Source organism: Lepidochelys kempii, chromosome 9 (assembly GCF_965140265.1).
Source record: "Lepidochelys kempii isolate rLepKem1 chromosome 9, rLepKem1.hap2, whole genome shotgun sequence".
NCBI lineage: Eukaryota > Metazoa > Chordata > Testudines > Cheloniidae > Lepidochelys > Lepidochelys kempii.
The window spans coordinates 83,609,744-83,636,807 of NC_133264.1; the positions used below are offsets into that span (position 1 = coordinate 83,609,744).

Below are 27,064 nucleotides of genomic sequence, written 5' to 3' on the forward strand. Positions count from 1 at the left end.
CCCAAAGGAGTGATTATTCACAATCCTGATAACGTATTTGACATGACTGCAAAAGGTCACTTGTCTATGGCAGAAGCCATAGCAACCCATAGCCATAGCTCTAAAGTTAAGTGGGGTCAGGAGACTTCAAAGGAGAACCCTATCATGCTGCATTAATTAGGTGACACACTTTCTTCTGAGTCAGGACTGAGCAAGTGCTCCTGCATAATGCTGGGGGCACTGTACTGTACTAGGTTCTGCCATTCATCAGACATAATACAGGGGTCCCTAACCACCTGTGATGTGAGGATACAGAGTAGGGGTCTGAGCCCCATTGTCCTGGTTAATATCCAATTGAGGTAATTGCACGCTCTCTGCCAATATCACCCCTGGAGATTCAGCAGGATGTGATATTCACCTCCTCTCCTGTGATGCAGTACGGCCGTGTGCTGTCATAATGTTCCCATGCTGCACTTCAGAGGTGACTGAAGCGTTGCCTATGCATGCAGAGGTCTTCCTGATGGAGACCCTGTGGGAATGGGAGAGATTATTTATACTGTAGCATGCAAATTTTTAACAAGAGGGGCCCAATCGTGTCTGGCCCTCTGTGTGTGTAGGGGAATCTCCTTGTGCACCTGTCGGGGCAGTTATGGCCCTAGTCATTGCACCCCCCTGAGCACAAGGGCAGGGGAGTCACGGTGCCACTGGAACTCCGAACAGGGCCGGGAACACTGGTCCAGGGTGCAGCTCCCTCCTGCGCTGGCTGATGGACTGTAGTCTGTAAGGGGGAAGCACATACTGACCCTCCAGAAAGGAAGGTATTGGCTCTGCTCTTCAGCACACTCATCTCAGTGTGAACGCAGGGATGCAGCCTGCCCATGTGCACTGAAGGCCGAATGGCTTCAGTGGTGCAGTGCACCTTGACATCCTCCCCATGACCAGGGTGCATAGAGCCCTATGGTGCAGTGCACTGCAGTACCCATCTTCCTCATGGCAATGGCTCATAGTGCCCTATGGTACACTGCAGCACAATCCCCACCCTCACCATGGCTACGGTGCAGGAAGCCCTACCCTGCAGTGCACCATTGTACTCACCCTCATCACAGACACGGCTCAGAGAGACCTAAGTGTTTTTCTTGTCCTCCCAGACCCAACTAGTAAAGTGCAGTTTGTCTTTTGCAGACTTTTTGAGACCCTCCAGTCGCTCTTCTGGTCCGTGTTTGGTCTGTTGAATCTCTACGTCACCAATGTGAAGGCTAGGCATGAGTTCACGGAGTTTGTCGGGGCCACCATGTTCGGAACGTACAATGTCATCTCCCTGGTCGTGCTGCTGAACATGCTCATAGCCATGATGAACAACTCCTACCAGCTCATCGCTGTAAGTTGTCCCTCCATCTTCCTTTCCGATTTTCTCCGCAAGCTCTATCTGCTTTACATGCAGCATTTGTGTCTCATGGTTTCTTCCAGGATGACTGGGGCTATTTCCTCAACTCCTCGGCAGCTAGTGTGTTGGAGTTTCCAGTCACTAGACTGAACCAGTGTGTTTCTGTGTTCATGGATGATGGTCTGCTAGACTCTAATGCTTCTTGACTGCAGAGGGTTATCACCTATTAACTGTCCTATTTTTCTTAAACTCTGCCCTCAGGTGTATTAATCACCTTGCCATTAACAGCTTACTTACTTACCTTATAGCACACAGGAAACCCAATGCAACTGGGTGGTTTTATTTGAAAGGGTTTGTTTTTTTTCTTCACTTTTTGTTTCATTTTTAAATGTTTTCTGGTGTCTTTTCTCCTCAGTCCTATCACTTATTATCCAAACCTTCTTTGCTCATATGTGCAAAGAGCCACTTCTGTAACTTTTGATTCCAAAATGGACCAACTGAAATCAGTTAATTCTCAACTGAACTGCAAACCAATCCTGTAATTGCCTGATCCTGCAACCCTGAAGTCACTGAGACTAGGATAACGCCCGCACAGAACGCAGGATCTGAGCTCAGTTATGTCTGGCATTATGGGTCCACTTTCAGACTTGACCAACTCTGTATTTGAGTGTTCAGACTGGTCTTTAAAACCATACCCTCATTTTAAGCACCGAAGGGCCAACTTGAACAGCCAAAGGCAGAATTGGGGACACATTGTCAATGTTGGTTTCAGATTAGCAGTCGTGTTAGTCTGTATCCGCAAAAAGAAAAGGAGTACTCGTGACACCTTAGAGACTAACAAATTTATTTGAGCATAAGCTTCCGTGAGCTACAGCTCACTTCATTGGATGCATGTAGTGGAAAATACAGTGGGGAGATTTTATATACACAGAGAATATGAAACAATGATGTTCTCTGTGTATATAAAATCTCCCCACTGTATTTTCCACTACATGCATCCAATGAAGTGAGCTGTAGCTCACGAAAGCTTATGCTCAAATAAATTTGTTAGTCTCTAAGGTGTCACAAGTACTCCTTTTCTTATTGTCAATGTTATGAAAACTAGACTCTGAATGACAGTGGGTATTTGAGCAGGAGGAGTTAGGCACTGCAGGTGGAGAGGAAAAAGAACGCCTCAGTCTGTGATCCTGGGAAGGCATCATTCTAGATTTTATTAAGGCCCTAAAGTAAATAAGCCTGAAGGGAGCCTAAACCTTGTATACATAGTGTTTAAAGTAGGTTAGATTCGGAGGGTGTGTGTGACAATTTTGGCTGCTTCATGGATCTTGACATTATGGGGTGATGCTGTGTTGGGTTATTTGGGAATGGGAACAAAAGTCAAAAAGTATCTGAAATGAAAGAAATGTGTGCCCCCAAACTGGCCAGTGATACAGAGGTCTGACTCATCCCTTGTTGGGCTTCCCACTGTCCTTTCTATAAATGCCATTATTTACTCTTGACGAGGATGAAAAATCAAAAAAGAGAAAAAGGAAATTCACCTCAGCTTCTCCTGCTCCCATGTCAGACTTCCCTGGCTGGTGAGTTCTCACCTTACCAGCCAGAGGAGGGAAGGTGTATGGGAGCAGTGCTTCCCCAAAACAGGGCAAGGAGAGGAAGCATCTGGACCTTGTCTGTCTGCTTGCATCTTCCTGTTCCAAACTCAACGGCAGCTTCATGCCAATCCCAGCTATCTAGCTAAGTTGAAAACAGCCTCTAGCCACCAGGGCAGAACTACATTGCCCTTGGGATCTAACTCACATTAAAGCCTATGGAAAGACTCGGACCCTTAATCTTGCTAGCCACTTGGAAAATAGATCACTACACAGGCATAAATGTTTTCAGCGTTTGTCCATGCTTTCTGTACTACCTCTCTGACCAGCGCTGACCCTTCAGATTCTGGGGGGATATGTGGGGAACCCAGACAGCCTCTTTGACATGCTTTTCCAATCCTCTTCCTTACCTGGCTTCATATAGGGTTGTGGATGACGCAAAGCCCAAACCAAAGATTGTCATGAGAACCAAGGTATTTACTGTTCACTGTTGTTATTTCCTATTCATTATTCTCCTGTCTAAAGGCATCCTATCAAAAACCAGAAACACCACCACGTGATTTAGATAGCCAGGCATACACCATCAATAAGGAATAACAGTTAGGTGAGGTGCACAGTTTGAACAACCCATACACTGAAAATTGTTGATATAAAGCGTTTATGAACAGTGAACTTTTGCATCAAAATCTATGTCTGTCTGTGCAAGATCAGCAGACAAAGGGCTCAGATAAGCTATTCACACTGACGAATGTGTCAAGCTGTCACTGAGTGGAATGGTCGCTTCCTACCATAGCTTGTGACAGTGACCGGATGGCGATGGTAGATGATTTCCTTGTCACCTCATATTTAATACAGAAATTCCCATACAGCACAGTGACATTTGCCTGGAAGGCAAGAGATAATCAGCTACAGGCTGTCCTGATGCAGCACAAACTGAACCTGCAAAGAGCTCGATTCTTAAAGCTGGCATTTCTGCATTGGTGGCTTACAGCATTCCTCATGGCTAGAAAATTTCCCCGCCTCTTCTAAGGGTTATATATGAATCAATATGTTCCCTAACCACTATTAATTAATATTGGTCAAGTTTTAAGATTGTGGTTCATTTTCTTACCCTGCCTTCACAGAAAGTAAACAAAGCTCCCTTCCCCTTTTTGGGCTGGTTGCTGAATTGGGCAGCTTTTCTTATCTTAATGCTAGCTTTCTTGGGGATATAAAGCATATTAGATAACAGCAGCCCACTGCATGAGGATCAGGAGACCTGGAGAGTTGTGGAGTCCATTTTATACTCACACCAGTGAAAAACCTTCTGCCACAGTCAAGTCCCCACAGAAGAGTAAACACTGGCAAAACGACTGGGTGAGGGAGTCTGTCTTAGCACGTCAGTGTTCCTGAGATGGAATGGACAGTGTTCCATTCAGCTCTCATCCACACCACTTGTTAATGAGCCCCTCCGCCACGCAGTCAGCTCTTTCTTCTCCTCCCTGCCTCCCACACGTGAGTGTACAGCTGCCTCAACAGCATTCGCAGGCCCGAGGAGCAAAAGACCAAACAATATCACCATGATAGATCTTTCCCTGCGTGTTTCACCTCTGCATCTGCCTTTGCGGTGAGGCTAGAAGAGGGAGAATCTAGGCCTTCCTTGCTTTCAGTCAGTGCTCCCAACCACAGGGTTTAGTTCCTGGTTGTTAGAAAAAGTACAACATAAGCCATAGAATAACTGCAGAAGACGCAGTAAGACAAGCACATGGCATAACCTCTGCACAGCTTAAGGGAACTCTCAATCTACTGAGCTGCAAGAATGTTATGATTTTTGGACCAAGCTATTTCAGACTTCAATAACTGTCTATTCCCTGGGGAGCACCCTGTGGCCATTTAGATACTGATTTTTCACCGCCCAGCCTGCATGCTTTTCCAGTTTGCCAAACCGTTGTCAATATCTGATCACGGGAGTCACTACAGTTCACAACCAAGAAGGCAGACAAAATCCAATACCTCATTACGTTTCAATAAATTTCTGGGCCTCATCAACTTCTGAAGATCCGAATGTTCTATATAGCAGCACAGAACACTACTGTACGTCTTGCACTATTGGCTCCCTCATCTAAATTCCTATCCAGAAGTGACAGAAATAGCATCAAGTTATGAATGCAGAAGGAATATGCCATAATGATAAGTCGAAGGACAATGAAATTTATCTTCATGAGACTGGGGTGGCCAGGTAGCTCCATCATTCATGAGTGGCATAAAGTAACAGGGCGGGTAATGAGGTCAGTTTAGGTGATAAGTTATTTCTCATATTGTCACCGCTTGGTTGAGTCTGAAGTGAAGGAGTCCTTCTGCATGTATAGATGGTAATTCTGCAAAGCACCTTGATGCTTGTAGTCTAAATCTGTAGGTCATGTGAGGTCCAATTAATACACAGGCATGTAGTTTTTTTATGGGACCAAAGATGCACATGCATTTTGCAAGGGTAAACATTCAGCATGGTTTGTGAAATCATGGCCCAGATGGACTCAGATTCTAGGTGTTTTGCGATACCCCGTGGAAGTTCATCACAGGAGCTATATCAACAGTTATCTGAACCTTGTGTAGACAGCAAAAGCAACGTGAGCGAAAGAGAAATTTAATAGCTGAAGCCATCATTTGTCTGCACTCAGAAAACCCTGGGGCTGTGATCTTGTGAGCTAAGCTTGTTCTGGGCTGGTTAGTATTTGGACGGGAAGCCTCCAAGAAAAATCTAGGAATCTGTAAGAAGTCGTGTTGGTGATTCCGCCAGTGGCACTGAGCCAACGCTCCAGCATGGGTTTACTGGCTGTTTCGTAAAATAGGATATTGAGCATTTATAGTCATTTAATAAAAGATGGCAATTTTAGCAAGAATTGGAGCGTTCTTTCCAGCACCCAGGCCAAATTCAACTGGCCTCTTGCAGCCAGTCTTTGTGAATCACTCCTGCATTGTTCCCTGGATAGGATGTTTCCTCTCACCTCCTTTTGTGTAGCGCTGTGGTGCTCTGCGAGGCAGCTGTTGTGTTCCACTCCTTTGAGAGGTGGCTAATATCTATACACAGCATACATTTGGGACAGTGCTCTGGGCTCTTGCAGGCTAACATGGAAGATGATTATTCCCCCATAGAGATAATCAAGTCATAGGAGATTTAAGAAATATTTCCCACAAAAATGAGGGTTGCAGTGGTTGGCTGTCTCATCTCGAGTGTTTGTTACACTTGAAAATCACAGCCAAATGCACGTGTATCACTGACAGCAGATTGGCTGACCTTGTAAAAATGTACCTGCCAATGCTTGAGTAATACAAATTAGGACATTGGGCAGAAAAATAGGAACATACTTTTTAACTCTGGATTGGAATACATTGGATTAGGACATTGTTATTGGAGAGACAGGGTGACAAAATGGCAAATATTTTCCTTAAAAATATAGGTACTTTGTGTAGTAAACAAGGACAGCTGATATGGGTGGTTAAAAATAAATTAACACTACCAGGAAATTCTGACTGCAAATCTAGGAGCATTTTAGATGGAGTTTTCTTGCTTTGCCAGCAGCAGACAGCATAGTAATTAAGACACACATAAATTTAAGAGATTTTTCAGCTATCTATTGCATTGCTTACAGCACAGCAGTGGATTTCCCACAAGAAGTTCTCCTACCTCTGACCTCTCTGGCTTTCTCTTCTTCTGGTTCTGTGCATTAATTTAACTCCTTCTGTGCCACAATTGTAACTACTGCCTGCTGTAATGCATAGCAGAATTTCACTTGTCACCCTCTTGTCACAATGGTTTGCTACCTGCAAGCTTGATGAAAACTTTAACCTTCTCTGCTCACATCAACTGCATATTGCTTAGGTGCATCATTTTGACTGTGAGGCATTGTGGATATTGCTGCATTGTGTCAATTTACATTTGCTTAGAGTTGGGAAAAGGAGTTTGGAATGTACTGGAATGAATAATGGCATGTATCAAGTTAGAGAGTTTTCTTGCATTAGCCTCTCACAGTTTGTATGGCAACTTCCAACTTATCTGTATGTATATATATCTATATCTTCTTACTATATGTTCCATTCTATGCATCCGATGAAGTGGGCTGTAGCCCACGAAAGCTTATGCGCTAATAAATTTGTTAGTCTCTAAGGTGCCACAAGTACTCCTGTTCTTCTTGCATGTTGATCTTCCTGCTTGTTGATATTAAAGTTAGTTCAAAATCGGTTTTCTAGGTGTGCCTGCCTCATATTGCAGCTTCTCCCAAGAAGACATAAAGATGCCACAGAGAGGCTTTGTATGAGTCATGCCAAGAAATTTGAGGGTGATAGGTTCTGAAGAATGCAGGTGTATGTACGGGAACAAGTTCTTTGAGACACTTCTCAAGATACCACAGTTTTCATCTTAGATAGTTGCATACTTCTCAATGTCCACTATGAGTCTGTCAATAACATCCATACAAAAGTCCAAAAATAAAACCAGCCTCCCATTTCCTGAGAGTCATTTATGCAACATGCATTATACCTCATAGAATCAGACCATCCATTCAGCAAGTCCAATAGTGACAAATACTTGATGCTTCTAAGGAAGGTGTAAAACTGCCATAATGCACCTAGTGAATTGTGAAAGGTTGTTTTTGGGGAGGAGGGAAAGACTCCTTTCTGACCCCAGCAATACATGGTTAATGGCACAAAACATGAGATTTCATTCTCCATGGCCTAGTCTGCATAACTGAATGCTAGTATTGGTAACCATTCAATAGATAACAAGAACTTCCAGGTTTTTACTTCAAGCCAAGATATTCTTTCTGGCATTCTAGGGGACCAGAAACTTGTCAATTTTGTTGATTCTTCTCATGGGTTTTTCTGGAGATGATCCAAGCTACAAAACTTGGATCTAGACCTGGATCTGAACTACCCCCGAATGAGGATGCGTTTAGGGATTGTGAATCAGTCCGTAAGAGAAGTGAGGTCAGCTGCGATGTTTGGATCAGTATCCAAGCTTCCTCAAAGAGTGGGGAAGTGTTTGGACCTGGGGTTTTGGTTCAGGTCCATCTACTCTTTGTTATCTAGGACAAATCAAAGCTTGCATTTGTTTATATACCTTCAGGTAGAGCAGGAAATGAAGTTATGCTCTTATTGTACATGCTGATTTGGACAGGTGATTCTTGAAGCAGCATATGTGCCTAGTAGCAAAGCAATTGAGTTTTAAAGGGGGATGTGTACCCCTCTCCTTTAGCTTTGCTCTGCAAATGAATTGTCAGTCTCTTTTTTACCATTATGTGTCCCCCAATTTTATTTTGCATTAATTTTACTTAGATTATAAGATCCCCTGGGCAAAGACCATGTAACTTTGTCCTTGTTGAGCGGTGTATTCCGTTATGATGCTGTGCTAATAATTATGCCCAATAATGTAGAAAGTGGAATTGACACAGTTTGTGGACTTAGGCCTCAATCCTGCACTGTCTTAGTTCAAATAAGATGAATATGATGGTAAGACTCTATAGATACGAAGGCCTACATATTTAAAGAACACACACAAACTGGGCACCCAAAACATCCAGTGTGCACATGAATCTTGGGGATCCGGGCATGCACATACCATTGTATATGTAATTCCAATCTGCAAACAAACTTCCAGTGTTCTGTGCACAAGTGCATTTTTAGCCCAGGAATCGTTTTAGCTACAATTACCCAAACCTCAGTTAGCTGCTACTCTGTTATCCAAAAGTGGGTCACGTCCTCTGATGCCCGTTCACTACACTGAAAATTCTCCCAGTTATCTGAGTGTGTTAAATGTCTCCTATGATACTGGGATAATCAAGTTTGTATTGTAGCCCCATCTCTGTACAAGAGATGTAGGGAAAGTTGGATGATGAGCCTTTGTTTTCCTTAGCAGTAATCCCCATCTTGTGAGAAGCTGCATGAGTCACAGGGCCCAGTAGTGTATCTCTAGTACTTGAGGCTTGGTGGGGGACACCTTGTAAGCCTTTCATGGGGAAGTGAAGGGAGGTGTGGCACAACAAAAGTGTGTGGTGCTTCCACAATGCAGCGACAGGAGGACATGTGTAAAATTAGACTCTGAGCCTATCTGTGCAGTGCCAGGGAGTTTAACTGTCCTTTAGCTAGCAAGCTAAAGTGTTTGTTTGAAGATGTAGAGCTGCTTGTGTTTTCACTGGCTGTGGCCTAATTACATATCACCAGTGGACTTGAATCACACTGTTAATATTCATCTGCTGTTGCCGGGCCTCCAGATGGACCTAGTTTATGTGCTCTGACTTCAGATGCTGCATTCTTCTTTTGTTGCAAGAATTAGCAAATAGAACGCTTCCATCCTAGGGCCCAACCCTGTAAACGCTTATACCTTTAAGAGGGCCCAGCAGAGTCAGGCAGTTAAATCCTTCCAGTTGCTTTTTATCTCAAAGCCAAACCCCTCGTAGCATTCTCGCCACCCAGCTGGTGTCTTGTTGAGAGGAACGAAAGTGTTAAATGGCAAGCTAAGGATCAGGATGAGCGCAAAACCCACCCATGACTCCCAGTTTGCTTTGTTGATAAAGAGAAATTCACAAGTACAATATTGATGGGTTCTCTTTCCCCTGTTGCATTCAGCCTGCCAGAGCCCCATATGACAAGTCTGTGGCTCTGTGCCCCTACAGCACAGCAAGGTTTCCTTATAGCTACATGATGGAAGTCAAAATATCCAGATGGAACCACAGAGGTCGCAACCTGCCGCAATCTCCTGTTCTTTATTCAGACCTGACAAGCTGAATTACCGTTATCTCAGGCTGCTGCGTTAAAGAGCCTTTAGTTAAAAGAGTAACAACAACAAAATTAAAAGGTAGAGGAAAAATACTCTCTCTGCTTCTCTTACTGCCTGTTTTCTTTCTTTTCACTCCAACATGTTCCTAAAATATGTATTAAAGGAGCTTTATCTGGGGAAAAGAAATCAAATGGGATTTGGTAGGGGGTGGAAATTCCCAGCTGATGAGGAGGCAGTACGAACGGATGCATTAAGAGCCCTCAGAAACATGGCTTTTTTAAAAGGATTCCAAATCTCTCAAGACTAATTTTTCAACATGTTGCAGTCTATCAACTAAATCAATGTTAATAAGGTAAAACAGGATAGCCCCCGCTAAATAAAACAAGCTGGAGAATGTCTAATGAAACAGAATTCTTTGGTGTAAATATTGGTCTGGATTAATGTGATTACAGCATGAAGTTGTTGCCACACTATAGTTAAGGCCCTGTCAGCCCCTTCATTACAGCCCCCATTATCAGAGTTTGTAGAAAAATAAAGGCTTTCCAACTCCCACGCCTTGAATCCACATCTGCAGCTCAAAGGTCAGGAAAAGAACATATTTGATCAGTTATTAATTTATAATAGTCTCCTTTCCTTTGACGTAAGGAGGTATTTTTAAATGATCCTGGCATTTAGGCTAACATTTTTCAAACTTCGGACCTTACAGTTAGGCACCTAAATCCATGAATAAGCAGGTCAGTAAGCAGGCATTGAGTGCCCATTGGTGCTAGGCACTTTACAAAATATACCAGAGACACAGTCCTGCCCCAGTGACCTTACCACCTAAAGATAGGCAAATTATGGCAAGTGAAGACAGGCAATTGGAAGGGAGGGTTTAAAACAAACACAAGAAAGTATTTTTTCACACAACGCACTGTCAACCTCTGGAACTCCTTGCCAGAGGGTGTTATGAAGGCCAATACTATAAAGGGGTTCAAAAGGGAGCTAGATTAATTAGTGGAAGATAGGTCCATCAATGGCTATTAGCCAGGATGGGCAGGAATGGTGTCCCTAGCCTCTATTTGCCAGAAGCTGGGATTGGGTGACAGGGCATGGATCACTTGATGGTTACCTGTCTGTTCATTCCCTTTGGGGCACCTGACATTGGCCACTGTGAGAGGACAGGATAATGGGCTTGATGGATCTTTGGTCTGACTCAGTGTGGCCGTTCTTATGTTCTTATGTAGGGGATCATAGCACATGGGTTACCGCAATAACACTGTGTTTGTTTTGGTTAATGACTCAGGCTTTTTGATGATTATGTATTTTGTTTGCTTATTTATTATTTGGGATGGGAATGCCAGGATGGGGTAGGAGTGTATGGGAGGAGTGAGATGATGAGAGGAGATGAAGTCATAAAATCCCAAAAAGGGAACATGGAGTGAAGTGGAGGACTGGGAGAGGAGTGGGAAGAGGTAGCTGGATGAGTAACAAATCTCATACCGAATCTCTTTGCTTTGAGTAAAGAAAATCCCAGCAACTTGAGAAAACAGCTCCCACGGTTAGGCTTACAAGAAGGTTACTGTATCCCTACCTTTCTGGTTGATCAAGTACAAAATCTACTAGTAAACATTTACCAACTGTAGAAGTTGATGGCAAAAAACCTCAAATGTACTTTGGGGTTATTCATAATCAGAATCCAGATCTAAACATTGCAAATGGCCACTACCTTTATAACAAGCTGAACCAAAACCTGAGACCCAAAATACCCTTGAATCTTGGGAGTGCTGGAAACTGGAATTCCAATTTTCAGAATGTCTTTTGCCTTAATAATAGGCCACAATTGGATCCTAGGCCACCTTGATTATCACTACAAAAGGTTTCTTCCCCCCCGCTCTCCTGCTGGTAATAGCTCACCTTACCTGATCACTCTGGTTACAGTGTGTATGGTAACACCCATTGTTTCATGTTCTCTGTGTATATAAATCTCCCACTGTATTTTCCACTGAATGCACCCAATGAAGTGAGCTGTAGCTCACGAAAGCTTATGCTCAAATAAATTGGTTAGTCTCTAAGGTGCCACAAGTCCTCCTTTTCTTAGTGGAAAAGATGTGTTTTTTATCCCCCCCTTGCTTCTGAGGCCCATCTGCTCAACAGCAAAATGCATCAGCTTTCTTCACCACTGGATCATTAAGACCCAAATCCACCACACTATGTACCTGAAGCAAAGGCAAGGTTTTATGTACGGGGGGTGGGGGGGAGAACTGAAGCATCGCAGATTCCTTTTTACCCTGCACGCAATACAGTCAGCAGCGCTCGTGTCGGTAGGTGGAGCGCCACAGCTCTTCAGTGGCTTGCTGCTGATTGGTGTGGCTGACTGAGTCTGCCCCAGCAGCAGGTGGTGAGGGGAACATGTATTTGTGTCGGTAATGCTATCAGCCTAGCTGGTATGCAGAAAAGGCTCTTTTCAGACTGTGCTACAGGAGAAACAATGGGAAGCAGGGTTAACAAAGCCTTTGTTGATATCGTTCCTGTCCTTGGTGTTTTTCAGGGGGCTTTTTGGCTTGATCACCTTCATACTGCTCTGATTTATGTGGGCATTCAAACCAAAACTGAGCTTGTTGGAACAGTAGTGAGGAAAAGAGAAGAGCTGTGTCACATGCATCTCACTTGTCAGCCCAAAATAATCTAACAGGACAAAGGACAGCATGAAACATGGTTCTATATTTTCCCCAAATATTATAGTCCCAGGTCTCCTCATTAGCTGTCATTGTTTCCATTAGATATGCTACTGGGAGATGAGAGGTAATTAGCGTGTATAACCCAGATACCTTGTGGAATGTACTGCAGTGTAAGCTATAATAAAGATTTTAATTACCAACTATATCCTATCCGCGGGAGATATAAATAGCAGAGATGCTGGAGTGTGCATTTTCCAAACATACACCAAACGCTTCCCTTAAGTTGGCAAAATCAGCCGACTTGCCAAATGGACACATCCATTTCTATGAAAGACTGATCAGTGAAACAGAAAAACTTAGTTCTTCTTCTTAATTACTGGGCACCGACTTTGTGCACTGTAATCCCCCAAGGCACTTGCAATAAATATTGATAATTGATGGACATGTTCATAGCAACAATTGCCTTTCCAGGCAGTGACGTATGACTGAGGCAGACATGTAGTTAATAATAAGCTGCAATTAGACTCATGCTAAATCCTTGGCAGAATTTTAGGTACCTTCAAATGTAGGACTTATACTGAAGATGGCTTCCATTTTATTTTATGACTAGGCAGCTTAACACACGAGCAGTGCTATTTCTGTCCCCCGAACTGAGGACTGGATTGGGTCTAGTAGACTCAGACCTGTGTTGGTGGTTGTGTGATGCCACACCTTCTCAGTGACCTGTTCAGGAGTCTGGTGCTTCTTGGGGCACTAGCAGAGAGCAGTCCCTCTACACTCAGGGTGCAGGAATTGTAATTGCTAATGGCCCCTGTGGGAAAGGGGAACCACCTTGCACCTTCCCTGTGATATACTCAAGCAAAGGGTGTTGTCACAAGCAGACAGCTATCCCTGCCAGGCAACAGCCTGATTCCAACTTAGCCCACTAGCTGCTGCTGTATAACAACATATGGGAGCAGCACACAAAGCCTTTTGGGGCCGAACAGGAAGAGGCTAGATTAATAACGATCTCTCTCCTTTTCTGCAGAAAGGTGCGTGTTCTTGGAACACATTTTCTTCCCCTTGTCAGAAAAATGGGAGCAATGACACTCATGCACCTCAGCCTAGCAGGGAGCGGATGAAGTTCGTGGGGATTCATTGTTGTATGTACAGTAAAATTAAGTTTGAAGATGTCGGAGTGCTTGACGGCCCGTGTGCTGAGAAGCTGATGGGTTGTACTGACATGCTGCCACAGGCTCATTTGTTTCATCTTGACGAGTGAAATGACATGACGTGACGCAATGTGCTGACGTAGCCTGACTTGATCTAGTCCCACAAGATCTTCAGCGGGTGTAAATTTGACCTAGTCCTACAAGATCTTCAGCGGGTGTACATTTGGAATCGCTCTAGAGGGAAGGTGGTGCTGTGATTAGGCCACTAGCCTGGAACTTGGGAAACTGGGGCAACCCTGCGCAAGTCACTTGGTTTCTTTGGTCCACATCCACAAAGGGGCCTAGGTCTTGCAACACTCAGCATTGCAGCACCTAGAAACTCACAGGAACGCTGCTGAGATTGACAAAGCCCGAGTTAGGCATCTAGTCTCGTTATACAATGAAAGGAGAGAGATAGGTGTGTTAGCCAGCATGCTAGGCGGGGAGCCACCTAAACTAGCCAATGGGAGCTGCCAATGACAGGGGGTGTATGTCAGGGATAGGTGCCTCCCTATGGCCTGGACTTAGGTGCCTATATCTGCTTAGTGATCCATGAATGGGCACCTGCGGCCCCAGGCTTAGGTGGGAAACAGGTGTCCAGACGCCTAGAGTGCAGCAGCTGTCCACATGCCCAGAGGCACCTAGGGAACTTCTGCCTTGAAAACATAGGCACCAAGTGAGTCAGCACCTATAGGGTTTAGTGGGAGTTTTGTGGATTGCAGTGGAGCCAAACGTGGGACGTAGGTAACCAAATCTGGAGTTTAGATGCCTTTGTGGATCTGGGCCTCATCTGTAACATGGAAATAAAGGCACTTTCCTACCTCCCAGAAGAGTTGTGATGATAAATACCTGAAAGTTTGTGAGGTGCTCAGATAGCATGTTAATGGGGCCACTTAAGATAGCTAGATAAGACAGACTTCCATTGATGGATCAATGCCAAATTTGTACCAGCTAAGGATCAGACCAATCATTTGGCAAAGCATGATTCAAACCATGTGGCTGGGGAGGGGAGATTGTAATGGGAATCTTTATAAAACATTTTAAAAAATGTAAATAACAGGTTTTCTACCCAGCGATAAAGCTTGAGATTAGTGCTTGAATTATGCTGGATAATTAGTGTAGTAGGTAATTATTTCAGATCTGGCACATCTGCGAATCCAGCACTGCTATTGAATTAGAAAATCCTCATGGCCACAAAAATGAGATGGTTGCAGCAATTCCACATGGGGATCTCTGGGCAAGATTAATTATCCCTTCAACTGGCAGGGATTTGCCAAACGATTATGCAGACACTACTGTGTAGCCTCATTGCAATGGATACTGATAACATTTCTTTGGAAGAAAAAAAAATCTGGGTGCCTTGCCCTGTGTTTTGGGGGGCTGACTGGGCTAAGCAGTTTTGACTCAGCCAGAAGAGCTAAAATGTGCTAAGGCTACAACAGCGAGTGATAACCTGGAGGGAGGATGGGGGAAGTGGCCCAGACGTGGAACCTACAGAAAGGGCAGTGAAATCTAATCTTGATACGAATACAGAATTGCCATGGCAACAAGGGCATGTTGCAGAGCACATGTGGAACTAGTGGATGGATTTTCATAGGAAAATGATCAGTGTTGTTGAAAAAGCAATCATCTAAAGATGACGAAGGAGCTGGAAATCAGAGTCCGCCCAGTCCAGTGAGTAGGATGTCCACATGGGGGTGAGCGTGGCCTGGGTCCCAGCACGACCTGAGCTCCTAGCCCAGGCTGAGATTGCCGTGTGAGGTGGGGGAGGTGCAGCACCTCCACTAGAGTGGTGCCTGCTGAACGTGGCCCAACATGGTCAGTTCTCTGCTCTGCCTGGCTGTGATGAAAGATTAGGGGATAAGCTTCATATTCTGGCCAACCTCCCCTCTCTCTCTCAGTAGAAGTGGGGACAATGCCCAGGGCTGCCCAGAGGGGCGGACAAGTGGGGCAATTTGCCCCAGGCCCCACAGGGGCCCCCACGAGAGTTTTCAGGGGCCCCCACTAGAATTTTCGGTGGCGGGTCCTTCAGTGCAGCCGAACACACCTGGAGTAAAGGACCTGCTGCCGCTTCTTCTGCTCCGGGTCTTCGGCGGCAATTCGGCGGCGGGGGGTCCTTCCGCTCCATGTCTTCAGCGAAGTGCCCTGAAGACCCGGAGCGGAAGGACCCCTGCCGCCGAAGACCCCAGGCCCCCTGAATCCTCTGGGCGGCCCTGACAATGCCAGAACTTGGATGAGCTGTCAGTGCTAAATACAGAATACTCCTGTTATCTACAGTCACCACAGGTTGCATTAAGTGGTTTGTTGCGATACCTGGAATATGACTGATGCTACCGAGAGCGACATTTTATTCAATTTGCTCTCTTTTAATATTCCTCTGTGAAACGGCAGCACTCTTCTCCCTCACATAAACACACATCTCAAAGAAATGCTATCAACTAGTCGTATTAGGGGTTTTTTATTACTCGTTAAATGCCCATTGTGGTCTGAGCCCGGTACAACACACAGAAAGCTACAGTCCCTTCCCTGAGGAATTCACACTCAAAGCTGAGCTGACCACAAAGTCGAATACACGGGGCCATGTTCATCCCTGAGGTAGCTGCATTGATGCTGCAGCTGCAGGAATGAGTTTGGCCTATAATGCACCGAGTGATCAGGGAAGCACAAAACTCAGAGCAGGACAGATTACTTTTTAAAAAACACTTTGCTTTGTGGTGGGTGATCACTGAACAACTTTGCCTCTGGCCTGTGTTCTAAGGAGGGATGTGAAGGAGGAAAGGGTAGTTCCCTGGCACACACAAATGTTCTCAGTAAAACTAAATAGCCTTTCCATTGCACATTCCCAGTGTAAAACTACCCCCAAACTAGGTTTGCCCTCATCATTCAGGTTCTCAAAACAGCTGTGCAAATAACTGAAACAAGCCTGATTTGGAATCTCCTGGGAATTCACAGCAGCAAATGAGGACACGATTGAGTAATCTGGGTCAGATTTTAGCAAGTTGTTTGTCTTTTTAAAAGAAATCCTACTAGAGTTGCATGTGTGTGACAAATCAGGTGAAGCTCCAATGGATTTGGGACCAGGGTTCTCCAAGCCCAAGAGATGAGTGCATTTAGCTTTACAGGGGCCACGCAAAATTACCCCAAAACTTTACACCCACACCACACCCTGCACACACATACACCCCCACACACCCCAGGCCCTATTCTGGTCTGAAATGGAGAAATCAAAAAGGCTTAATTCAGACAAAATGTCAGTTTGGTTAAATACCCCCACCTTCAACAAAACAACAACAAAAAACTAGCAGTTTGCCTCCTTCCTAATAACTCTTTCCTGCAGCAACCACTTATCTCCCACTACCAACTAGCTCCTCCAGCCAGCGTACCGCCTTTTTATAACATGCTGGAGGAAATTATGTACCACCAATTCACACAGCTGGCCACGCTCTGCTACTCTATCAGACCTTGCAAGCCACAGCAGGCAATTGTGGTCTTTGATCTGTGTGTGTGTGTGTGTGTGTGTGTGTGTGTGAGAGAGAGAGAGAGAGAGAGAGAGAGAGAGAGAGAGCTCTCTGCCAATCCCTGGATGGAATGTAAACACTTAAGTTACATATAAATTCAAAGGTCATATTCAGACTATACAGAAGGCCATTAAAAATGGACAACAAAAATGCAGAATGATCCCATCTTCTAGCCATTTTTGTGTTTATTTTGAATGCTGATGAACCAGGGGGCAGAAGATTTGATTGTCCCACAAGGAGCAAGAAAGTAGTACAAGGGAAGAGCCAGAAGCTGTAGCAAAAGTGACTTGGGTTTGTGAATCAGGAAATACTTCTCTGTACAACAGATGACTAACCTGTGCAACTTGCAACTGCAGAACATTATTGAAACAACTAATTTAGTGACACTGAAGAAAATTAGACACATGAATAAGAATAGAAATTGCAATGACACAAACTAGGATAACCTAGTCAAGGGCTATCAAATCTTCCATTACAGGGCACAAATTGATCAGCACTTTCTGACAGCCTGCTCTCTAGTATCTCTGAAGCTAGTCTCTTTTCCCATTCCTGTCTCTGAACTAGGAAAACATAGAGGCAAATTAGAATAGCAGTTGCAACAACATATCACTTTGGTCTCTTCTAGTCCACAGGAAAACAGCAACTTTCATGGACTTCAACTCCATCCATGTGCCTGCTCTGTGAAATAACTAACACTTCAGTGCCTGGACTGAAGTATAACATTGGGCAAAGCAGTTGTCCAACAATAAATAAAGACTTGCTAGCTCTTTATCCTTCTAGGATCCTACCACATTGCTATATTTCCTAAATTACCTGGGATCAGCTGCATGGATAAAAAGGCTAATAAAAGACCACTTGGGATGATTTTAGAAGTGTACGTCTAGTACGTTTAGAAGTGTAAGGTTAGCTGAGTTTTGCTGGGGTGGGGATTATGTATCTCCATGCAAGTTTTGCAAACATATAACAAAATGTTGCACATTGAAGGTGCAGTGTATCTGTGCTACTTGGGATGTCAGGCTGAGCTGTGTGCGGCTGGGCAAAGGAGTCTCTCCCGCCTTTCCTTTCCCAAAGTTTGTCTTGCGTTTAAAATTCATCTTCACACGGTGCAAAGTTTATTTCCCCAGGAAACGGTAGTCATTTAAAAGTATTGCTTAGCATTGCTCAGGCAGCTGTTCCTAGCATCTCTGCGCTCCGGATATTGTATCCCTTCTGGACAGCGAGGAAGAGAAATCTTTCTTGGCTATTGTAGTAGCCAGGGTTATGTGGGCATGGTTGCCTTCTGGCAACCCTCCTGCACAGCTCCAGTAGATTCCCTGGGAGAAGGCTGCCTACAAAGCTTTCATGAGGCTGCGTATATCTCGGCTCCAGCTGTCTGGTAAGTTCAGATATTGTTTCTTTTAATGCCTGTCTGTGCTACTTATTGTTACTCCTGTCCAGAGGATCCGGCCAAAATGTAACATAGACCAAAGGGCAAGGCAAACTGCCTCTATGATCCTGCCTATGTTTAGAAAGCTACCACTGCGGAAAACCTGGCTACAGTGCATAGCTGCTGGAAATAGGGATGCTGGGGGTGCTGCCGCACCTCCGGCTCGAAGTGGTTTCCATCATATATGGGGTTTGCAGTTTGGTTCAATGGTTCTCAGCGCCCCTGCTGCAGTGTGGTGCGGATCTGACATGCTTCCTGTGTGGGCTGAACTGAACGTGTTCCTGATTTATGCTGCAGCCCTATTGAAGTCCAGAGCAGTAGCATGATGTGGATATGTAATCAAAACATGGTTCTGTTCCATCTCAACTGGCAAGACCTGGTTGTATTTTAACCAGGTCAGGGCAATGCCATGTAGCCAAGAACCCAATGTGCCCATTTTCATAGTGTAGGTGGAAGCTTAGCCAGCATCGCTGCGGTTAGTTAATGCTTATTACAAACATGCTCACATGCAACCAAACACATCGCCTCACCCTACACATTGCCTCCAGTGGTCAGTCTGATGGGTTTGCAGACTCCGCCCTTACTGGGAATGGCTACACAAGCAGAAAATCCCATGGCTGCCCCTCCCAGCACAGCGTGACTGGGGCCATATTGTCACCTGATGTCAGGCATGCTAAACATGCTAAAAATGCTAAACAGCCAAACAGCTTCAGTGTCACAGCTCTCAGCCCAGTGCTGTACCCTGTGTGGATAACAATACATAATGTACATCCTCACCATTGCAATTCAGAGTACGTTGTAAGCTGTATTGTGTACAGTTCTGATCGAAGGACTCAAGCAATTTCTTCCTTTTGTGCCCAGTAGTATGATTTCTACATAGCATCGGAAACAGTGACACTTTTTAAATTAAAATACAAAAGACATAGCACATGATCAGTTTGAAAAGCTGGAGGGTGTCTATAAATCCTGGCTGAAGTCAGACACGTCTCTCTGCAGATAATGTGAGATTTGTTACCATAGACAGGAAACAATGCTTCCAAACTCCTTTTATGGATAGACATTTCACAGACTTAGATTTTAAGCTCTTTGGCTCAGGAATCATCTTTGTGTTATGTGTTAATACAGTACCCAGCAAAGTGGGGCCCTGATTCTTGATTGTGACCTTGGGCCAGTCAGGTCACGTCTCTGTACAGCAGGAAAACGTGGCTAATAACTTACCCATCTTTGTAGAGCGCTTTGAGGTCTTTGGATGTAATGCACTAGATGCATGTGAACTATTCCAATGAGGAGGAAAATGGAAAAATAGGCAAAATGCATCTAATTGTGTTTTTAACATGCATAAGTATGATGCAGACTCCAAGTTTCAATTCTAGTGCAGAATAAAATGTATCCTTTTTATCAAGATTGATTTTATTTTATCTAAAATTTATAAGAGCTAAAATAAGAGTAGCTTTAAAAACAAAACACAACTACTTAAGATCCTTTCCCAGAGAAGTATCTGAATACACCTGCAGACTAGGAAAGAAAAACCAATGATGTTTGAAAAGAAGAGTTGAAAAATTCTTTTTTCTCCTCTCATAGTTGATGACTTCACTGGTGCTAACTCAGCCTAAGGAATGGCTTTCCTTGCTCAGCTTTAGGTGTCAATGAAACCATTAATAGTGGCAGGACAAATCTTAAATGACAAACCCAGGTTTTGACATGGGAAACACTTTTCACTAAAAAGAAAAGGAGTACTTGTGGCACCTCCTTTTCTTTTTGCAAATACAGACTAACACGGCTGTTACTCTGAAACGTTTCACTCAATGTTGGTGTTGCGGCCTTTTTCAGTATTGTGCTACATTTCATGCCAATTTTGTATGTACATGGACAAGGGCTATAGAGGAACTGAAGTTGTCTCTCATTCATCATGTGAGACCCCCTTCAGCACCTGTGCATTAATACAGATATCTTCTCACAGGGCTCAACCTCTAAGCTGATACATATCCAGTGGGTGTCAATGCACCCTCTAACGCAGCTTGCCTGAAGCTAGTACCATTTTGTTTCCATCTTTCCCAGGACCACGCGGACATTGAGTGGAAGTTTGCCCGGACAAAGCTGTGGATGAGTTACTTTGATGAAGGTGGCACTCTGCCACCTCCATTTAATATTATCCCAAGTCCCAAGTCAATCTGGTACCTTTGCAAGTGGATCCACAAGCAACTGTGCCCAGACATGGACTCTGAGGATGAACAGAAGAGGCATGAAAACCTAAAAACATTCACAGTAAGGAGCCTTATATTTGAGTATTTCATTTGCCCAGAGTATTATTAATTAATTCAGGCTCACAGATTCCAGTATCCCTTTGCTTTTAGTAGTGGGCTACTGCTGGGCCACAGCTTCCAGCGAGCCAGCAGGAGACATGGAGACGTGACTGATCCCCATGTAATATACTTGTACCTATTTAATTGCAGGAACGGCACGCTGACAACCTGATTCAGAATCAACATTACCAGGTAAAGCCTCTAGTTCATTAAGTCATTTATTGCCTATTTCTTGCTCGTGCTTGATTCGTGACGCCTTGCTGGCTGCAAAGTGCTGTAATATATTTTGACACATGTGCAAGCTCTAAGAGGTTTCTGCTCATTTTGCAATAAAATATGCATGGCTTCTTCCAAACGGTCTATGTGGTTTGGCTCCGCGGCTCACTTGTGGCCTTTCACCTCTTCACATACAGTGCAAAAGCTGGGTGAAATTCCCGTTGACTTCAGTGGAGCCAAGATTTCATGTCTGGGAACGTGGTGAAGTGAAATCCTCATCAAAATTGCTGCTTTAAAAAGTCAAAAAGCTTAGCCTTATTTTTGCAATGAATTCCTAGATTCATCACAAATAAGGAACAATTGGAGTATTTTTATGACTGAGGAAGGCTCAGATGAGAGGAATGTTTTCTTCTGCTGAAAAGACTTTTGTAGCTTCTATTTAGTCTTCCTGCCCAGGTTCAAGAGTTCATCAGATACAGCTTATAACAGGATGAATCTGTATTTACAATACCAGTTGCTTGAACCCAATTGAATGCATTATACCAGTATTCTGGAAGGAAAAACAATAATAATAATAATAATAATAAATCCCCCTGAATGTTGTTATATAGTACATCTGGCCTACATTTTCACAAGTGACCAATGATTTTGGGTGCTTCAATTTTTAGGTGTCTAAAATTGAGACACCTTAAAGGGGCTTTGTTTTCAGAAAACAGGCATTTGGTACTTTTCTGAAACTCGGGCCTCGCTTATATGTCTTAATCTGGGCACCACAAAGTCAAGGGATCCACAGCCAGCCTGAAAATGTAGTTCTCAGAGCTTTTTGACTTCACTGGGCTGTTGACAAAGAGGATTTTCAAAGATGCCCCGGGAGTTAAGGCTTCCTTTGAACATCCTGCCCTAAATAATTCACCTTGACAATCTGCCTGAGGACATGCATCATAGATTTACTCTCTCCACTTACAGACACAGAGAGGTTGAGGGCAACATTTGTAGTGGGAAGAGGCCTACTGCCATGCTGAAAAATGTGTGCGCAATTGCACACCTATGTTTGTGAACACATCTACAGGGTCTAAAAAACAATTTGCCTGTGTAATTATAGCAATGACATGCACAAAGGCAGGGGCAAACGAGCACATACGTTTACTTGCACAAATGGATCTCTTCCCACCAAAAATTCAGTCTGAATTGAATAGCCCAGGACCACAGAAGGAGTCAGAGACCTGGGGCAAGTCACTAAGAGCTTATCCTGTGAAGTGAAGAGCATGCTTAGATCCCAATACCAGCAATAGGTGCTCAAGGTCTGGGAGCCTTGCAGGATGGAGCCCTTAATATATGTTAGACTGATTACCCTCAGGATAGACTATGCCCTTGGGTAGATGTCCATGGTTCCCATTTACTTCAATGGGACCCCAGTTTATATCCAGGTGGGCTAATGTGGCTCTAAATGAATCCATCTAGTTTTGGCTGTTCTTCAGCAGATGTATTTGTTTAGCTATGGAGATGTCCATGACTCATGAGTGTGGGGAAAACAAATCTCCAAGTGTCATATTTAACAGTTCCATAATACCTGGCAAATATATGAGACTTGTACTGAAACTTTAAAAGCACTTGACATTCTTTAACCAATTAAGACTCATATTATCCCCACAATGTGAGTAATTATCCTTATATTACAAATGGGGAAAGCAAGGCAGATAAGTTAAGTGGCTTGAAGTTATGTGTCAAATTAAGAAGGCTGAGACATGAATTCTCTTCTCACACAAGCATTGTTACATACACACAACACTAGTACAGGACTTTGACTTATGCTTAACTCTGAACTTTCAAGATGCAAGATCTATAACTCTTTATAATGCTTCATTATTTTGAAAGAACATACCCCATTTTTCAACACCAAAGGCAGGTCTGTGACTCCGCAAACAGTGGGACAGAGACATCACAGACAGTGAAAACGCAATGAGACTGCACTGTTTGGCCTCGATAAGTAGGTAGCTGAATCATTCATGTTCTTTTATGTTTCAGGAAGTGATCAGAAATCTAGTGAAAAGATATGTTGCAGCAATGATACGAAATTCCAAAACCAACGAGGGATTAACTGAAGAAAATTTTAAGGTAATCCATTTTTCTGTAATACAGTTGCCTCTCATAACAATTCCTTTTGCTACACTAAGGCCTGGTCTACACTGGGGGGGGAGGAGTGGGAAGGATCGATCTAAGATATGCAATTTCAGCTACGAGAATAGCGTAGCTGAAGTCGACCTATCTTAGATCGACTTAGAATCACTTACTTCGCGTCCTCGCAGCGCGGAATCAACGGCCGCCGCTCCCCCGTCGACTCCGCTTCCGCCTCTCGCCGTGGTGGAGTTCCAGAGTTGACGGCAGAGCGATCGGGGATTGATCACTACCCACTGATCCGGTGGGTAGTGTAGACATGGCCTAAGTGATGCCTCCTCCTTTGTAAAGCACTTTGAGAGCTACTGATGAAAGGATTATTCAGTATTATTTGTGCTGAGCATACCTGTGACATGTATGTCTATGTGCATTCTTGTGAGCAGGCAGGGTCCCTGCCACCCTCTGGTTCCGTCTAGGCTTTAGCAGTTTAGCATGTTCTAAAGTACAATCGGTTTGTCTGGACTAGGATTTTAGAAGGTGTTTAATCAGATTGAGCTAACTTCATTTAACATCACATCTTTAAATGCTAGTCTAGATAAGACCAAAGATTGTGTGCATGAATAATAACACCAGTGGCAAGGAATATAATTATGCAAGGTAGCAGACCAATCAAAGGCAGCCATGAAGAGACAGACTTAGATGATAATCAACAGATTAAACATTACAGCATGTGTGTGACAGATAGGCAATGTCATTTCCTTAGTATGCCTGAGTTTCTAGGGGAGTCAGCCCCAAAGAGCTTTTAGGTGACATTTGTCACCTAAGTTAAAATGTGGGGCCCATCAACTAAGACAGAGTCACATTAATGTTTGTAAATTTCAGCAGAGCCCCCTCTCCCCCATTCACCCCTTGCATGAACATCTTCATTAGGTTTTTAAAAAATAATGATTCCTTTTTTTTCTTGGTGTCAAGAGGGCTGGCCTAGTAGCCGTTAGAGACATAGAGAGGTTCTCTCTCTAGGCACAGAATTACTAAAATGTTCCTTCAGCCACTGAATAATGAAAGATTTATCCGGTATTCTTGTACATAGTGATTTGGTATCAGACATTTGCATAACTTTGAACACTCCTCTCAGGGGAATACAATCATTCGTTCATGTCCCAGATGAAGCTTCTGAGTGTAACTCATTTTCCCTCTTGCCTTAGGAATTAAAGCAGGACATATCTAGCTTTCGCTATGAAGTCCTTGACCTCTTGGGAAACAGGAAACCCCAGAGGAGAAGTTATTCTACTAGCAGCACAGAGGTCTCCCAAAAGGATGAAAACAACGAGGATAGTTCTGGAGAAAAAGCTAAAGCCAAGAGTGTTTCTTTCAATATAGCCAACAAGAAAAAAGATTTCAATGTGTCCGCTCTGATTAAAACTATGTCGGGGATCGAAATTGTGGAAGAGAAGCCAAAAAGCAACGGAATAAATAAGCGCTCTTTCGTCCGAAATGGGAATAGGGTTCAGAGGCTTTCGAGCTCCAAGAAAGAGTCTTTCAAGAGGCTGGGTCTCCTATTCTCTAAGATGAATGGCCATGTGCCTGAACCAAATTCAGAGCCTATGTACACTATTTCAGACGGAGTTATTCAGCCGCATTACATGTGGCAAGACATGAAATATTCTCAGATCGAAAAAGAGAGAGAAGAGAACTGTTCCAAAAGTGAAATTAACCTCAATGAGGTGGACTACAGTGGGAACATGAGACTTACAGGACAGAGCAAGGAATGCCCTATGGTTTGTACCAGCTCTCTTCACTGTGCTTCCAATATTTGCTCCTCTAATTCCAAACTTATAGACTCCACCGAGGATGTGTTTGACTCATGGGGAGAGACCTGTGACTTGCTTATAAACCAGTGGAAAGATGGGCAGGAAGATCATATTACAACTCGGCTATAAGTAAAGCTATTAAACACCTGCTATAGAACGTAGCTAAATATTTGTAATTGTTTGCTATCACCGATGATTCAGAGTCAGGATTCCCTTTCGGTCCCTAGCATCGGGTGTAGAACTCTAGTTATGTTAGCCTGTTTTATAGCCACCTTTACCACATTTTTTTATTTGCTTTTTTTACACTCACTGATGCTGAACTATTTACCAGTTTGGGCCAATTTTAAGGATGTTCAATACTTAGCAGCAGAGGGCAGACTGATGTTCCCTACCAATTGCTATGCTTAGCCTGTGTGCGCTTACTGTAAATCCCAAGGTTCTTTTATTGATGCAGATCGAAGCTTCAGCTCCCATAAACCTCAGACGTTTTGGTGGCAGAGTAAAAGACCTGTACAGTTTCTTTCCTAATCCAAACTATCTGGTTGTTCACTGGATGTCAGTCAGATATTACCCCCTGATTCAATGGGGTGCAGGGATTGGGTGGGAGACAGAAGAAGGATCATAGTGGGCCAGGCCTTTGAGGGTTGCTGCTCTTCCTGCAGGGATGGGAGGTGGGGAGGAGATCAGGAGTCAAATGGGCCCGGGGAGGGGTCAGGAATGGGGGAGGTCAAAGAGGGCCCAGGCCTAGGGGGTTGTTTCCGTCTCCATGGGGACTAGGGGGCCTTTGCCCTGTATGCAGTCTGGGGACTGGTCCAGCCTCTCCTTGAACTCCAGCCCGCTGCTGGTGGGAGCGGTATCCCTGACCCAGTCACCTTGGGCGTCATCCAAAGTGAGATCTGGATTTGGCCAGGGTGGGTGAGTCACTCCCTGTACTATCAATGGCAGGCACAAAATCCGAATGGTTCTGTGAACCTGTGGACCAGATCACACCACCCCCGACTCAAATTTGTCCCATTCGCCCCTCCATTACAAAGGACGAGCAGCAGGGCCAAACCTGAGTTGGGGGCCCTGAAAAACTGCACTCAGTGCATCCCAGTTCATCTGGGCCTGATTTCCGTGAGTGCAGTTGAACCCATGGACCCCTGCTCAAGCCACTCCTGCTGTATGTTGCACATTCTCCTCAATTCACTGGTCCATGGTACCAGCTAATGAAAAGTAGCTTAACTGGAGACTAAGAGACAAACTGGTTTCCAGTTATAACTGGCCTTTTTCTTTTTTAAGCAATACAGCCTCTGATTATTTCATTTGTGTGTGTTTTTAAGGTTGTACATTATAGTCTCAATGTAAACTATTTCTGAAATGAGAGAAGTTTATCAGCCAGTTACTATCACCTGTTAAGTTATGTGCTCTGCTTATAGTTATCTCATTTTTCATTTATCGGCTACATTTATTTAGTAATCCACTGGCCCTCTCATTAGAAGTAGAGTTACGTACTCCTTTTACACTGAAAGAGAAATTGACGGACTGGCATAGTTATAGGGCTCTGCATAAAGATGGGACTGAACCACAATCGAGGATCCAAACATCCCTGCCTGTGTTTGAACTACAACCCGCTGTCTGAATTTTACAAATGGCTCCTTTGTCTTTGTAATGGATTGCACCAAAGCCCCACATCTGAGCCACCCTGAATCTCTTGCTGTTTGAAATTCAGATCTGAATTTTGTGTCTTGAGCCCATCTCTAGTGCTGCCTTACCTTTTTTGTTGTCTACAGATTTTTCAGTCCTGGATGGTACAATGTTTTAGGCAGAAAACTGATCTCCTGCTGTGCTATCAAGCTCTAAGAAAGAACATCTTCCTTGGTTTCATTAATTGCATTCCTTAAAACCAGGCTAAGCAATACCAGCTTGAACTTTGCCCATGCAATTTCTATTCTAGATGAACCAAAATGGAACACGGCCGTATCTATCCCTTGTTATTTGTTTCCAGTAGTGCCACCGTGTGCTAGGCACTGTATAAGCATAAAGGATGGTACTGTCCCCGGCCCAAACAGCTTCACAGTCTTAAGGAGACACACAGACAAAGGGGAAGGGATGTAATACAACCTACAGTTGATGAAGGTGG

The 27,064-nt window shown here is 44.0% G+C and overlaps 1 protein-coding gene across 7 annotated transcripts in view; it reads left to right on the plus strand.

The window, feature by feature from the left end:
- The window catches only part of TRPC5 (transient receptor potential cation channel subfamily C member 5), a 139,688-nt gene extending 114,226 nt beyond the window's left edge, over positions 1 to 25,462 (plus strand). For all 7 annotated transcript variants that reach the window (XM_073361164.1, XM_073361165.1, XM_073361167.1 and 4 more), the window contains exons 7-11: positions 1,162 to 1,357; positions 20,556 to 20,762; positions 20,951 to 20,992; positions 23,042 to 23,131; positions 24,337 to 25,462. In XM_073361164.1, coding sequence (XP_073217265.1) covers positions 1,162 to 1,357; positions 20,556 to 20,762; positions 20,951 to 20,992; positions 23,042 to 23,131; positions 24,337 to 25,071 — 1,270 coding nt within the window. In that variant the 3' untranslated portion in view covers positions 25,072 to 25,462. The remainder of the gene's footprint in view (positions 1 to 1,161; positions 1,358 to 20,555; positions 20,763 to 20,950; positions 20,993 to 23,041; positions 23,132 to 24,336) is intronic.
- The last annotated feature ends 1,602 nt before the right edge of the window (positions 25,463 to 27,064 follow it).